We start from the raw sequence: 17377 nt of genomic DNA on the forward strand, positions 1-17377 counted from the left end.
TTGTTATAGACAGATATTAGAAAATTTCTTTTTTTGTTGTTGCTTCTATTTTTCTTGTAGATGTATTAGTGGAAGCTGAGAAACATAGAGGTTAAGTGGGCAATAGAACCAGTCTGTGTGGGGTTCAAATTCCTGGCTCTGCTTCTTATTAGCTAAATTACTTAAACTCTCTGTGCCTGTTTTCTCATCTATAGAATGGATTTCTGTAACACACTTAAAAAATTATCTAGCATATAGGAAACATTCAGTTGTGTTATTTATTATTTTTTTCCCTAGTTCTGTGAAAAGTCACTCAGGTATTGTGACAGGTAGGAGTGGAATCTGGGAGTTCTAAATATAGTCATGATGAAACAATGTTGTTTTGCCTGTCAGTAGGTTATGCAGTCTTTTCCAAGGTAAAAATTTCGAAGCTACAAAATGAATACAGTACAATTAAAATAATTTGTTTTATTAATAATAAAACATACTTGAATACATATATGCTCAGCACTATGTTAGGTTTTAGGAATACTAAGGTAGACAGGTTTCTATTTATATAGTTTTTTAATCCTCACCTGAGGATATTTTTCTATTCTATCTTCAGATAGAGTAGGAGGGGGAGAGAGAGAAACATCAATGTGAGAGAGACCCATCTATTGTTGCCTCCTACACGACCCTGACCAGGGCCAGTGACAAACCGCAACCGAGGTATGTGCCCTTGACCGGAATTGAACCAGTGACTCTGGTTCACAGGCCAATACTCTAACCGCTGAGCCAAACCAGCCAGGGTGACACAGTTTCTATTTCAAAGAAGCTATAGACAAGTCCTAGAAAAAAAGATAAGAGGACACTTGAAATACAGTCATTTCTATTAGAGAGAAATGTAAGGAATCCAAGAGAATAGGGAAGAGAGGGCATCTATCCCTTCCTTTGGGAGAGTAGAGCAAAAAGTAAGTAGTCTTGATAAATTCCATAAATGAAATGTCACTCGGGAATTTTTATGAACATTCATAGGAAAGATATTACACAAAAGAGAGTTTAAAGTGCTATCTATATATTGTTACTGTTTAACTCTATTCTTAAATTTTCCATTGAGTGTTAAATCAGTCCAAGAAATTAATTGATGTTTAAAACCTTTAACTTGAGTTTATTAGCAATTAATAGTTTCTTCTCCATCTCACTCCCAGGTAAAGAATCTTTGATTTTTTTTTTCCCCCTCAGCTACCTTTTACAAATTTATTTTTTGTTATTAAAGAAATATTTGTTTTTCATAAATAAATTTGAATGGTGGGGAGTACATAAAGTAAACGTTTTCCATTCCCCTTTTTTCTTCAACCTTCTCATTACCCCAGAAAGTAAGCCAAACAACAAAATACATATTATACATATTATACAAAATACATGAATACATATTATATACCTACAGATGTCTTGCTTTGAATAATAAATTCAGTCTCCTTAGTTTGCATTTAGCTCATTTTATAACTTATCTCAAGGCTACTTTTTCAGTTTTATTTTTATCAAAATGCTCTAAGTTGTAGCAAAATGAATCATTTTCGGGATCCTATTATGCTTCACATTTTTCTCAGTCTATGTGTTTGTTTATATGTAGAACGCCCTTCCTGTTCAACCCTACCAGTTCATGTGCAAAATCCTTCCTGTCCTTAAAGGTCTTCTCAAGTAATATGTCCTCAGGCATTTCTTCTTTCTCCACTTTTACCCTTCATTGAGCTTTGAATTAATTTTGTGTTTCTGAATCGCCGTTATACTTCGTCACTTCATTTTCAGATCCTAACACTTTTACTGTAGATACAGTTACTGCGTATTTAGTTTTGTTTGCCCTGGGCTGCACTGACAGTTCTTTTAGAGCACTGTTATCTGTATTTGAGCTTTGTCATATAAAGGGCTTATTTATAAAGCCTGTTGTTAGGTACCTATTTCTTGAATATATGTATTTTAGACATGATATATTATTACGGAAATTCTGATTTTAAATCATCTTAGGGAGAAGTTAGAAGCATATCGGTGAAGTAAAAATAGAACTTGATTTCTTTTTTTGGTTTGGCTAATGATTTTAAGTAAGGCTCTCTGAGACATTGTTTTCTTTTAGGAAACAGATGATGATGACTAGATCAGTTTATAAAATTAAAGCTAAAATCTATAGACACTAAAGCTGTAAGAACAAGGATATAGATAAATACATACCTGAAATATTTTAATAGGATAGACTTTAGGAGGAGTTCTTTGACTTTTTTGAAGGAAACTTGTCACTATCATATTTGCTGAACATAATTTAACATATATGTAAATAGCAATCACTAGAACTGTTTTCATTTATTTTTCAGAGAATGCAGAGGCTATCGATCTTAAACAGTTTTTTGACCAACATTTTTCACATATATATTACGTGTTCTTTGAGAATTTCGTGACTATTGAAGCTAGTCTTAAACAGAAAGGTAAGATGTTGAAAATTGATTCTGGTTTATGTTGATGTTTCAAATAATCATCATGGGCATTTTAGTATTACTTTGCTTTAAAAAAAATTTTTTTTAATTGATTTTTAGAGAAAGGGAGAGGGAGAGAGAACATTGATGAGAGAGAACATCAATTGTCTGCCCCCTAAACTCTCCTCCCTCCTCACTGGGGATCAGCCCACAACTTGGGCATGTGGCCCGACCTGGAATCAAACCAGTGACCTCTTGGTGCATGGGTCAATCCTCAACCACTGAGGCACACCAGCCCGGCCACTTTTCTTTTTTTTTCATACAGTTTTTAATACTCCTCTCACAACTATGGGTTAGGAGCATGATTCTTATTACTTTGAGAAGGCTTAGACGATTTGCTTTTTTCCTGGTATGGTTTACTTGTTTCCTCGCCTTCTTTGCTCTGCCCTAGAGGCATGTATCAGGTTTGAACAGTCATTTTCATCTTCAGAGTTCATTTAACATTTCCCTCAATACAGTATGATTTGGTTTTAGACATAAATATGTAGAATCTAAATTTAATTGTTGAAAAAGAGTAGAGAGAGATGCTGTGATACTGTGTTCACATTAATCAGAATATACTTTAAACATTTTATTAAAAAATTACTGAGAAAAAACTCTGGTGCTATAAATATATTAGGCTATTTAAGTGGTTGTTAACAATGAGGATAAACTGATAACTTTTAAACATTTTTCTGTAAAAATGTTTTAGGTCACAAGTCTCAAAGGGAGGAATTGGATGCTATACTTTTCATTTTTGAGGTAAGAACCTGCTAGTCCAACTTTCTTTTTTCCAAAAATAGTTCTTGGACCATACAAAGGAATATATTGAACTATAAATAAACACTGTGAATATATATAATAAAACACTGTGAATCTGCTGTGCTTTTCAAAAACTGAGTCATGTTTTTTAACCTAAAAATACACCTGACTTAATTCTTAATTATTTTTAAGAGGTACATGTATTAGTTTTAGGTATAGATACAATTATGTTTTTACACATTTGACACTAGAAAATTGGTACTATATATGTGTTTGCAAACAATGCAAATTTAAATTGAGGGAGGGCTACACAAATGGAGATTTAAAAAACTATGTATTTTTATTGATTTTTAGAGGGAGAGGGAAGGAGAGCAAGAGAGCCACAAACATTGATGTGAGAGCAAAACATCACTCAGCTCCTTCTGCACACCCGCTATCGGGGATTGAGCCTGCAACCTGGGCATATGCCCTGACTGGGAATCAAACCAGCAACCTGTTGGTACATGTGACAACTCCCAAATAACTGAGCCATGCTGGCCAGGGCTTTTTTTTTTTTTTTTTTTTTAATAATTTTTCTTTATTGATTTTAGAGAGAGGGGAAGGAAGAGAGAGCTAGAAACATCCATCAATGAGCGAGAACATCGATTGGCCACCTCCTGCGTGCCCCCCACTGGGGATTGGGCCCACAGCCTGACTGGGAATCTTCCAAAACATTCTTACCTGAGAGGATAACTTCATGAAACTGTTATATACCTAAGGAATTTATAGTTTCTGCTTTAACTGCTTTTCATTGCAAACTTGTATAAAATAGTTTTAAATATTTTATAAATTGTTCTACATTACTTTGGATTGGTGTGAGACCAGTCTTTACTGCTAAATAAACAGAAGGAAACAACATTTGATACTTTGCTAAAATTTGTTTTGTTTTTACCACAATAATAAACATTAAGGTACCTCCCCCATGTACTTGCTTTTATAATAACTCTTTACTCTTCATTCTATCTTTGAAATCAGTGATAGGAGTTTTCTGATATTTAAAGAATTTAGAGATTTGGAGAAAGACCTTGTAACTTGAAAGGCATAGTAAAGAATTTAGAAACCAGTTTCTAAAGACTGAGCTGTTCTGTGTGCTATGAATTAAAGATAATTCACCATTTTGTATTTTGATATAGTTTAGAAGAATTTGACCAGTCGGATTGATATCTCTCTTAGCTGTTGATTTATATTGATTTAGTCACAGCTGAAAAAAAGAAAGTGTTTTGTTGTTTTTTTCTCAGAGTTCCAGATGGAAGTAACTGGTGTTGGTATCTGTCCTGCATTTAATTTCATTAGTCATTAACCCTGAGGAATTTGTTCATATTTACCTCCTCAAGTGTTTGCATGAATTTTTCACAAGGCAAATATTAAAACATAGATGTTTTGGGAAAGAATAAAAGAAGCCACAGAGAAAGCAAGATAATAATTGTTGGAAAGTTCCTTCAAACACTTATGCTTGTTTTATATTCAGGCAGCTGAAATTATTGATAAGCTAATAGAATCTCTCTCAGGGTATTCCTTCTATTAAAAAATATTTTTCTAAATGTAATATATACTGATTAGTTGTTATTCTTTGAACAGTAAGTAATGTTTGTCTTGAATGAATCACTAAATTTTATTAGGAAAAAAGATGTTAGATACAGGGTTTTCATCTTTTGGGAAAAAATATTTAACTTGTGTGCTGATATTTTCTACTTATAATGGGTACAATAAATATTATATCTTTAGAGACTAATGATTATTTTTTTAATGAAGAAATTATAAAGTATCTTTCTGGAATAAAAGCTTCATTATATAATATTCATAATATAGTATAAGATTTATATTCTGTTTTCTGTGCAGTTAAGAGTACACACAAGTTCATTTTTAACCACATAAAAACATGTAGACATACTTATATTTTATAAGGGTTTAAATCTAAATTATAATTTCACAGTCATAATATAGGAATGCTTTTGAGTAGTTACAAACTTGTCTTTTCAGCTTTCTATAATTTTATCTCTTTCCACACCAAAATAAATATAATTATACAATTGTTGGTTAGCTGTAGGAGAAATAAGAAGAGGGCAAAAGTAAAGAAGTTTTGTATCTCATTTAGACCAGCATTGATCTGTGAAGAATTTTGTACTTTCTTCATCATTCTCTATTGTGAGATGGGCTAAAGAAGATCATATCAAAGGGAAGCTAGAGGAGTGTAGAAAGAGCTCAGTTCAGCCATATATATAGTATGTACAGCAGCTGTGGATCTAGAATAATCTGCACATAAGCAATATGTAAAAGAAATTAAAGGCAAATTGAAATTGAAAGTGTTACATGTAAAAAGTGTTTATTTCCAATTAATGGAAATCAATATATATTAGCTTAACTATATAAGTCTCTCTCTCTCTCCTTTTCTAAAAATATGGAACGCTTCACAAATTTGCATGTCATCCTTGCACAGGGGCCATGCTAATCTTCTCTGTATCGTTTCAATTTTAGGGTATGTGCTGCCGAAGCGAGCACTAGGTGTCTTGAATTTTAAAAATTTGTTCTCTTGAATTTAAAAAATTTGTTCTCAAGCCTGTAGTCATTATAACGTATGATGACCTTTGGGTTCACATGAATTAACTCAGTAGATATTTTATGGGATTTTTGTGAAATAAAAATATTTCCTCATTGCCCTGGCTGGTTTGCTCAGCGGTTAGAGTGTCGGCCTGTGGTCCAGGGAGACCCGGGTTCAGTTCCCACTAAGGGTGTGTACCCCGGTTGCAGTTTGTCCCTGGCCCTGGATGGGTCGTGCTGGTGACGACCACTCGATGTGTCCTTTTCATGTCGATGTTTCTCTCTCCCTCCCTCCCACTCTATCTGAACAAAAAATGGAAAAACGTCCTCGGGTGAGGATAAAAATATATATATATATATATTTCTTCATGATTTAGCAAAACAGGAGAAAGAATTACTTGAAGAGAGAAAATGTCACAAATCTTAATATCTGAAAGAATTTAAAACTTATCAGTAATATCCACAATGCAGAAATTTTAAGAACAGTAAATAAACATTTTGAAATACATTAGAGTTAGATTTAATCACTATGGAGAAATATACTTACTTTCCACATCATTATAAAAGATTAATTAATTTACAGTTGCAGGTCTTTGTTAGTATAGTTCGTTGTTTGGGGAGGGGGCGGGATTAAATGTTGATCAAATGCCAGTATGGAAATAGTGCCAGTATTATCAGATTTTAGCTCAAACCTAACTTATATTTGTAATACTATCTTTTACATAAGAAACTTTTAAAGCCTTAATGTAAGCTCTTTGACTTTTTACATTGCACAGAATGTGGACTCATTTTTTTCTTTTTCTTTTCTTTGTTGTTTTGTTTATATTGACTTTTAGAAAATTTTACAGCTTCTTCCAGAAAGAATTCATCAGCGATGGCAGTTTCATAGTATTGGTAAGTAATTTAAATATGTATTTCACATTTGACATAAATGATGAAATATAAGAACATGCTCTTCAATGGGTTGGTCATTATTTAAAATGAATTCATAGTAAAAAAAAATAAATAATGCAAGACTAGACTTACTGGAAATTTAAGATAAAAACGTAGATGAAGGATTTTCTGTTAAAATGGTACATTAACTTTCTTTGTTTCACCTGTTCTTGTACTATGAATACATTAACTGTGATGGTAATATTATAAAATAAAAAATAAAAGCAATCTCAGCATCAAAATAAATATATTCATGAATCAAATGGAAAAGCAATGCAAGATGACACGTAGAGCAAAAGCAATGGGCACCAGTTTTGAAAGCAAGCAGTGTCAGCTGGTAGTTTGCCCCACACAAAAAAAGAGGAGAACTGAAGTTAAGCTTACTGTTTGAAGGGTCAAAATAGAGCTTTCCATATGAAGAAACAAAGCTGAAAAGAAAAATGGGGAAAATACCCTGCTGTGGAGACCAAGCAGGGGGAGGTCACAGACTTTCTGTTACCAGGTACTAAACCAAGATGCTTGCTGACTTTGATTCTGGTTCTGTGATAGTTGTGGGAACCACAGTACTCTCAAGGTGTCATAATAAGACGTTTCCCCCTCTCATATTCTAGAGAATTCTGCAAGTAGGCAATTTCTGGCTTTGGTTTATTGTCTCAATGATGACAGGACTTAATGCTAGTGATTCTCATGACCACTTTACTCAGGGGAATACATGGACAGCCACCAGAGTTACATTGTTAAAGGTAGAATGTTATAACCCTTATGTTCATTTGTAAAAATTGTGTTTATTTCTCTTAAAATCGAGTCATTGATTTATTTAGGTCCTACATATCTTAATCTGTTACAGCAAATGAAGTCTCTGAGACTTTGAAACTGTAAGCCATCCCAATTAGCAATTCCAGAAAAAAATAACTCTGGATATACAGAAAGGGTATTGATACAGGGGCCAAAAATCTAAAATAGTAAAACCTTTTAGAATATAGTCATCCCTTGCCACTAAACGCTTCGACTTTTACGGCTTCACTCTATCGCGGTTTTTTCAAATATATTCATTAAAAAGTTGATTGAGACCATGAAAATGATGCAGCGCGCACTCAGTTGTCTGAGTCAATCATCCACCCTTGTATTACAATTAAAATTACTGTACGTATGGACTGTAGGCCTATGTATTCGAGCACCCCTGCAAATCCTTCAACGCCAGGTGCAACCACTAGAGTCTGGAATGGATTAACCGCAATAAACAAGGGAAGACTGTAAACTTTTTAGATAAAGTTTGAGAGTAAAAATGATATACCCATAATTTATGAAGAACTCTTACAACTCAATAAGTTGATATTTAAAAATAGGCAACATATTTAAATAGGCATTGCACCAAAGAAGACATAGAAATTGGTAATAAGATGCTGAATAGAATAGTGAAATCCTATTTTGTACTTCATAATCATAAAAAATGTTCTTGCAGGTTGTCTGACTTTTTGAGACATCTGAACTTCAGAAGTTGACTGTATCTTCTGAGGAATATAGCCTTTAATCTCCATAAGACCTTTAGGCTATCTAGTTATCATGATTAATAATATTCCAATTAATGTCTTACTTGAGAATATATATAAGTGGTTATTTTTCTTTGTCACTCAGAAAAATCCTAAGACTATTCTTTTTTTTTTAAATCTTTATTGTTGCATGTAAAATGTATTACAGATGTTCCACATTTCTCCCCCATTGACCCCCTCCTCCCCACTCCCGCCCCCCTCCCACCTTTTCCCACACTATTGTCTGTGTCCATTGGTTATGCATATAAGTTCTTTGGTTTCGTTCTTCCCACCCCCCCAACCCCTTTCCCTTTGAGGTTTGTCAGTCTAGCAATGAATTTGTACTTCTTAATCTCTTCATCTTTTTTACCCATTCCCCCAACCCCCCTCCCAACTGGCAACCAACAAAATGTTCTTTGTATCTATGAGAATGTTTCTGTTCTACCTGTTCATTTTGTTTGTAGATTCCATTGTTGATAGATATGTATTCATTGCCATTTTGTTTGTTCATATATTTTATCTTTTTCTTCAAAAAGACCCTTCATCATTTCATATAATAACGGTTTGGTGGTGATGAACTCCTTTAACTTTTTCTTGTCTGGGAAAGTTTTTATATGTCCATCGATTCTAAATGACAGCTTTGCAGGATAGAGTAATCTTGGTTGTAGGTTCTTGCTTTTCATCACTGTGAATATTTCTTGCCACTCCCTTCTGGCCTGCCAAGTTTCTTTTGAGAAATCAGCTGACAGTCTAAAGGGAACTCCCTTGTAGGTAACTAGCTGCCTTTCTCTTGCTGCTTTTAAGATTCTCTCTTTGTCTTGAACCTTTTGCATTTTGATGATGATGTGTCTTGGTGTGGGCCTCTTGGGGTTCATCTTGTTTGGGACACACTGTGCTTCCTGGGCTTGTATGTCTGTTTCTTTCACCAAGTTAGGAAAGTTTTCTGCCATTATTGTTTCAAACAGGTTTTCAATTTCTTGTTCTTGCCCTTCTCCTTCTGGCACCCCCAAGATGCGAATGTTGGCACACTTGAAGTTGTCCCAGAGGCTCCTTACACAATCCTCATTTTTTTGGATTCTTTTTTCTTTTTGCTGTTTTGATTGGGCATTTTTTGCTTCCTTATATTCCAAATTGATGGTTTGCTCCTTGGATTTACGTACTCTATTATTGCAGCTGTGTAAATTATTCTTTATTTCAGTTAATGCCTCCTTCAATTCTAACTGTGTATCCATGATTTCTGACTGGTCCTTTTTTATGCTCTTGAGGCCCTCCCTAAGTTCACTGAGGTTCTCACTAAGTTCATTGAGCATTCTTATAAGCAGTATTTTGAACTCAGTATCTGTTAGGTTGCTTATCTCCATTTCGCTTAGTTCTTTTATTGGGGTTTTGTTCTGTTCTTTCATTTTGGACCTGTTTCTTTGTCTCCTCATTTTGGCTGCCTCCCTGTGTTTGTTTCAGTGTATTACTTAATGAGAGGTATGGGGCTCACTGAGACCAGATGCTGCTCCTTTGAAAGAATTTAGGAAAAACCTGAAGCAGGATCCAAGACAGGCCAATCCTATGGTTAAGCAAGTGGCAACAGCTTGGGTGGGCTTGAAAGTGGGGTGGGGCGGGGCGGGGCCTCGGGGAGTCACCAGGGCGGGGCTACCAGAGTGAGCCAGGTTGCTGGAGTCCAAGATATGGCGACTGTCTGCCGCCCCAGGGAAGGGTTCACCAAAGGAACAAAGGCCTCTTACAGCATGTTTGTCCCGGAGAAAGCCCCCACTCCAGCCCTCGCTCCAGTGCCAAACAGCTCAGTTCTTCCCTGTATGTCTCTGGCGCCCCTCGAGCTGCCTCCCCTCCAAGCTTAGAGGGAGAGAGTCCAATAAGTCCGTGCGTGGGTCCTTTAAGGAGCTGCCTGGGGCTCCAGCCACTTCAGCTTCCCTGAGCCTCAGTTTTGGCTGTTTTTTCCAGCCAGAAGTTATGGGGACTTCTCTTCCTGGCACTGGAACCCTGAGCGGGGCACCTGGTGTGGGACGGGGACCCCTCAGTCCTCAGGAAGGACCTTCCCAGCCGAGGTGTCCTCCTGATTTTTATCCGCCACACTTGGGTGTGGGACCAGCCTGTAGCGCCGCCACCACCACCACCCTCGCGCCTCCGCCCTCCTACCAGTCTGGATGTGGCTGCTGCTTTAATTCTGTAGTTGTAGGACTTCCATTCAGCTTGATTTCAGGCGGTTTTGAATGGTGGTTGTTCTGTAGTTTAGTTGTAACTTTGATGTGGTTGTGGGAGGACGCGATACCACATTTACCTACGCCGCCATCTTGACCGGAAGTCCCTGAGACTATTCTTTATTTGTCTTATGTATAAAGGGAAATAAATCAGTGACTCTAGTTGATTTTCATTCAGTTGAAAATACTTTCTTATATCCTCTTTGGTTTCTTTGACTCATGTGACTTACTTGAGAGGGTTTTTCGTTTATTAACATTTCAAATATTTTATTTTACCACAGATTTTTTTGTTTGATTTCTTTTTATTTATTTTGTCTTTATTGAGAGGAAGGGAGAGGGAGAGAGCAATAGAAACATTGATAAGAGGAACATCAGTTGGCTGCCTCCTGCATGCCTCTCACTGGGGAGGAAGCCCACAACCTGAACATGTGCCCTGACCAGGAATTGAACCAGTGCCTCCTGGTGCATGGGTCTATGCTCAACCACTGAGCCACACCAGCTAGGCTTTCTGTTTGATTTCTAACTTAATTCCTTTGTGGTTAGAAAACATACTTTATATAATAATGATATTTTTAAAGTTTTCGAGATATTTTCTGGCTCAGAATATAGTCTCTTCTGGAGAATGTTCCATTGTGCATGAGAAGGTGTATTCTGTAGTCATTTAAAATATCACATCAATCTATGGCAATCATATGATTGTTGAAGAATAATAAAGGACTCAAGTAAACAGAATCTTAGTAGTATTCATGTATGATAGGCTGGATAGTATAAAGATAACAATTCTCATTCAGAATTCCCATAGAGACTTTTAAAATGTCACCTGAGAACTTTATCCTAAACTTTATATGGAACATTAAGGCCAAAGCAACTTGGAAGAATAGCAAATGGGAGAGTGAGGATGGTGTTGTTGGTATTTCTAAACCCAATAACAAGATGTATTATAAAGTTCTAATAATTAAGACACCTATCATTGGTGTAGGCATGGACAGGTAGACAAATGGAAAAGGACTTCGAGGCTTGCTAAATACTTAGGCTTATGTATGGAAACTTGAAATATGATTGCAAGAGCATTTCAGTTCATTATAAACCCTTAAAGAATTAGTATGGCAATTGGTTATCCATCTGGGAAAAATAAAATTTTATTACTGCCATACACAGAAATAAATTTCAGGACCTAAATTTGAAAAGCAGTATTTTAAGACTTTTTGAAGAGATTGTTCGGTTTATCTTTATAACTTTAAGGTAGGGTAGTATTTAATTAGACATAGTAAGTACATGTAAAAAGAAAAACAGGTTGAATTGACTATACTGAAATCTAAAACTTTTGTACATCAGAAGATACCACCCCCTTCCAGTCACTATAAACATGGTTGAATTGTTTGGGAGAATATATTTCCAGTTCATAAAACTGACATAGAATTAGTAGTTAGTATGTATAAGGAACTCTAATATTAAACAACACAAAATAATTCAACTGAAAAATAGACAAATGATGTTTTAGGCCATTTGCAGAAACTTGAATGGACAAATGAAAAGATGCTGAATGTCACTAGGAGAGATCAAATGAAATCATTGTTAAGATATTTAACACTCATAAGACTGGTGCATAATAGAGTAGTTGCCAGTTTCTGGTGTTGCCAAGAATGTGTTACCATAGCACTGTTATGCACTGCTAATAGGACTGCTAAATTACCTCAACTACTGGAAGAGAATTTCAATATTTAGTAAAGTTGACAGAGAGTAATTTTGTTTCTATTTATATATCCTGGGGAATCATGCATACGGGGAACCATGAACAAGAGCATTTACTGCAGTGTTCTTGGGAATAGCAAAATTTTGAAAACAAGTCAAATGTCCTAACATTAAGATGAATGGTATATTCATACAATGAAATAGAATAATACAGCAGTTAAAATAAATTAACTAGAGGAAGATGGCAGCAGGCAGGACCAGAGTGAGGGTGAGTGTGATGGAGCGTGAGAGAGAGTGAGTGGACGACCAACCTTGAGCAATGCAGAAATGTGGGGCAGAGGGTTCCTGTGCTGTGGACGGGGAGCAGCTATCTACCATGGTAAGCGGCTTGTTGGTGCTTCTCCCTGTGCCGCAGGAAGGCCTCACCACTTTGGAAGATTCCTTGTCTTCTCTGAGAGGAGGCAGTGGGAGTGGCTATGGCCAAGCGACCTGAGTCCACCAGTGCACCTTGCACCATCAGACCAGTGGACCCCGCTCTGTCAATGCTGACCAGCGCTCAGAAGCAGCACTGTCAAGGTGCCTGCTGTGGAAGCCACAAATAGGCAGAAGCCGAGCACCATCCCCCACAGCAGCAGCCTGATCAGAACCAAGCAACATTAGCACCAGCTTGGGAGCCCAGCACCTTCCCTCACAGTAGCAGTGACTGGGTGGGAGTGCAGCCCTACCCCAAATAGCAGCTGAGGCTTGGGAACCAAGACACACTCACAGCAGCAGAGGCTCAGGAGCAGATATCCATATCCAGGCAGCAGCTGCAGCAGTATAGATAGGCAGCTGAGACCCATCCCCAGCAGCATCAGCAGCAGTGCCCCAGCCCAAGCAACAGCAAGTCTTGGGCAGCCAAAACCCACCCCTGACAACTGCAACAACGGATTTGGAGTGGAGCTCCTCCCCCAGCAGCAGCAATGTCCTGGGAGCTGAGCATCCTTAGCTCCCAACGGCAGCTGAGGATTGGGAGCTGAGAATACCCCCTGGAAACAGCAGCAGCAGTAGCAGCATAAACTGGGAGGTGGCACTCGGCCCCAGCAGCATCAGCATTTACTGATCAGGAACTGAGTCCCACCAGGCAGCAGTGCACTACAGCAGAGTACTAGCAGGACCCACACACCCCAGCAGCACACCAGCGGGACCCACATGCCTCAACCGTGCATCAGTGGGACCCATGTGCCCCAGCAGTGTAGTGACTGGAACCATACACCCCAACAGCTCCTACCATGACAGACCACTACCACCTGCCTGTTGTCAATCCTCTAGGACCACAGCAGGCAAGAGGCACCACACACCAAAACAGTATGGAAGGCATACAAATTTTATACACACAGACCTGCGTACATATCCCAACATAACTCACCGGACCCAGAACTACCAATCTGCTAAAACAGTCAGACAAAGAACACCCAAATGAAACAAGAGGAGGAATCAAGAAGGAACTACATGAAATGGAAGAAATCAGTTTGTCATTTTAAGAATTTAAAGCAGTGATTTTAAGGATGCTCAAGCAATTCAGTGAGAACTACAAGCAACTTAATGAGAATTATAAAGAGCTCAGTAGGAACTACATCAGCTTAAAAAAAAGAAATATAAGCTATGAATAAAAATCAAGAGGAAATAAAGAATGACATAGTTGATATGAAAAATACCTTAGAAGGATTAAATAGTAGATTAGAAGAAGCTGAAGACTGAATCCATGAGTTAGAAGACAAGGTAGAAAAAAAAGTAAGTAGAGCAGGAAATGGGGGGGAAAAAAGCAGGAGAGTTTAAGGGAGCTTTGGGACAACACAAAACGTAAAAACATTCGCATCATAGGAGTACCAAAAGGAGAAGAATCAGAGAAAGGAATAGAGAACCTGTTTGAAGAAATAATGACAGAAGAATTTCCAAATTTGGTGAAGGAAGAAGTCACACAAGTCCAGGAAACACATAGAGTCTTAAGCAAGATAAACACAAAAAGACCCACAGCTAGACACATCATAATTAAAAGGGCAGACATCAAAGACAAAGAAAGAATCTTAGCCCTGGCCGTTTTGGCTCAGCAGTTAGAGCATTGACCTGCGGTCCAGAGAGACCCAGGTTTGGTTCCAAGTAAGGGCACATACCTTGGTTGCAGTTTGTCCCCGGCCCTGGTTGCGTTGTGTGGGTGGCAGCCATTCGATGTGTCCCTTTCATGTCGATGTTTTTCTCTCTCTTCCTCCTACTCTATCTGAACAAAAAAATGGAAAAATGTCCTTGGGTGAGGATTAAAATAAAAGAGGAATCTTAAGGAAGTAAGAGAGTGACAGAAATTTACTCACAAAGGAGCTCCCATTAGACTGTCAGTTGATTTCTCAATAGAAGCACTGCAGGATGGAAGGGAGTGGCATGAAGTGTACAAAGTAATGAAAGGCGAGGGTCTGAATCCAAGACTACACTATTCAGCAAGGGTATCATTCAAAATTGAAGGAGAAATAAAGAGCTTCACAGACAAAAAGAAGCTAAAGAATTTACCACCACCAAATCAGTACTGCAAGACGTGCTAAAAGAACTGCTATAATAGCAAGAAAGGGGTGGGGGTGGGGGGGACACAGGAATAAAATAAAAATGGCAACTAATAAGGATCTATCACTAACAACCTTAAATGTAAATGCTCCAATCAAAAGACATAGGGTAGCTGATTTGGATAAGAAAACATGACCCATATATATGCTGTGTACACGAGACCCACCTCACAAGAAAAGACTCACACAGGATGAAAGGGAAGGGATGGAAAAAAAATTTCCTGGCAAACAGAAATGAAAAAACTAAAAGCTGGTGTAGCAATATTCATCTCTGATCTGATAGACTTCAAAATGAGGGCCATAATAAGAGACAAAGAAGGTCACTACATAATATTAAAGGGATCAATCCAACAAGAGGATATAACCCTGGTAAACATAAGCACCAAATATAGGAGCACCAAAATATATCAAAAAACTTCTGGAAGACTTAAAGGGAGAGATCAATAGCAATACAATCATAGTGGGTGACTTTGACACCCCACTGACTTTTTGGATTGATGTTCTAGACAAAAAATTAACAAGGACACAGTGTCTTTAAATGATGAACTAGATCAATTGGACTTAATTGATATTCACAGAACATTTCACCCCAAAGCTGCAGAATGTACATCCTTCTCAAGTACACACAGTACATTCTAGAAGGTAGACCACACATTAGGACACAAGATAACTCTCTGTAAATTCAAGAAGATTGAAATCATATCATGCATCTTCTCCGATCACAATGGCATGAAACTAGAAATCAATTACAGCAAAAACATTCAAACACATGGAGGCTAAAGAGCATGTTATGAAATAACAAATGGGTTACCAAGGAAATCATGGCAGAAATTAAAAACTACCTGGAAACCAATGTAAATGAACACACAACAACATAAAAATTTCACACACACAGCGAAAGCAGTACTAAGAAGAAAATTCATACCATTACAGGTCTACCTAAAGAAACAAGAAAAATTCTTAATTGACTTTCTAACCCTACAACTTTAAGATCTTGAAAGTAAACAAAAAGAAAAACCCAGGGCAAGTAGAAGGACAGAAATAGTAAAGGTCAGAGTAGAAATAAACGGCATAAAAACTGACGAAAAAAAAATTCAAAAGATCAATGAAACAGAGTTGGTTCTTTGAAAAGATAAACAGGATTGATAGACCTATAGTCATACTCACCAAGAAACAAAAAGAGAGGACCCAAATAAACAAAATCAGAAATGAAAGAGAAGTAATAACCAACACTACAGAAATACAAAGGGTTGCTTAAAAATACTATGAACAATTACATGCCAACAAATTGGACAAGCTAGGTTAAATGGACATATCTCTAGTAGCACACAGTCTTCCAAAACTAAACCGGGAAGAGAGAAATTTTGAACAGACCAATAACAACTAACGAAATTGAAGATGTAATCAAGAAACTCCCAGCAAACAAATGCCCAGGCCCAGACGGCTTCTCAGGGGAGTTTTATCAAACATTCAAAGAAGATTTAACACCCATTCTCCTCAAACTATTCCAAAAAATCCAAGTTGACAAGAGACTTCCAAACTCATTTTATGAGGCCAGAACAATTGTAATTCCAAAACCAGATATACTACAAAGAAATAAAACAACAGGCCAATATCTCTGATGAACATAGATGCCAAAATCCTTAACAAAATATTAGCAAGTCATATCTAGCAATACATCAAAAAAATTATCATGACCCAGTGGGATTCATCTCAGGGATGCAAGGTTCGTGCGATACTCACAAATCAATAATTGTGATACACCACATAAACAAAATGAAAGATAAAAACCATATCAATAGATGCTGAAAAAGCATTTGACAAAATCTAGCACCCATTTCTGATAAAAACGGTTAGCAATGTGGGAATAGAGGAATCATATCTCTACATAGTAAAGGCCATATATGAAAACCTACAGCCAACATACGCGTGGGCAAAAACTAAAAGCATTTTCCTTAAGAACTTGCCTACTTTTGCCACTCTTATTTAACATAATACTGGACTTCTTTGTCACAGCAATTAGACATGAAGCAAAAATAAAAGGGATCCATATTGGAAAGGAGAAAGTGAAACTCATTTGCAGTTGACATGATACTGTACATAGAAAACCCTAAAGACTGCATCAAAAATCTACTAGATTTGCCCTGGCTGGTTTGGCTCAATGGTTACAGCATCGGACTGTGGTCCAGAGAGACCTGGGTTCGGTTCCCGCTAAGGGCACGTACCTCGGTTTGTCCCTGACCCTGGTTCGTCGTGTGGGAGGCAGCCACTCGATGTGTCCCTTTCACATCAATATTTCTCTCTCTTTCTCTTCCTCTCTCTCCCTCCCACTCTATCTGAACAAAACATGGACAGTTGTCCTCTGGCAAGGATAAAAAAAAAAATTACTAGATTTAATAAATGAATTTGGCAAAGTAGCAGGATACAAAATTAATGTCATGAAATCTACGGCATTCTTATACACCAATAATGAACTCATAGAAAGAGAAACTAAAAAAAATACCATTAACCATTGCAGCAAAAAAATTTAGATACCTAGGAATAAACTTAACCAAAGAAGTAAAGGACTTATTTGCAGAAAACTACAGGTCATTGAGAAAAGAAATAGAGGAAGATTTGAA

General features: G+C 37.2%; 1 protein-coding gene and 1 non-coding gene across 10 annotated transcripts in view; one reads left to right on the plus strand and one right to left on the minus strand.

The window, feature by feature from the left end:
• The window catches only part of RALGAPA1 (Ral GTPase activating protein catalytic subunit alpha 1), a 294638-nt gene that overhangs the window by 38584 nt on the left and 238677 nt on the right, over nt 1–17377 (plus strand). For all 9 annotated transcript variants that reach the window (XM_036275297.1, XM_036275307.1, XM_036275315.1 and 6 more), the window contains exons 2-4: nt 2325–2435; nt 3175–3224; nt 6638–6695. In XM_036275297.1, the coding sequence (XP_036131190.1) occupies nt 2325–2435; nt 3175–3224; nt 6638–6695 (219 nt within the window). The remainder of the gene's footprint in view (nt 1–2324; nt 2436–3174; nt 3225–6637; nt 6696–17377) is intronic.
• On the minus strand, nt 5656–5762 carry LOC118621151. Its single transcript, XR_004957637.1, has one exon. It is a non-coding gene; the product is annotated as a U6 spliceosomal RNA (small nuclear RNA).

Source organism: Molossus molossus, unplaced genomic scaffold (assembly GCF_014108415.1).
Source record: "Molossus molossus isolate mMolMol1 unplaced genomic scaffold, mMolMol1.p scaffold_m16_p_1, whole genome shotgun sequence".
NCBI lineage: Eukaryota > Metazoa > Chordata > Mammalia > Chiroptera > Molossidae > Molossus > Molossus molossus.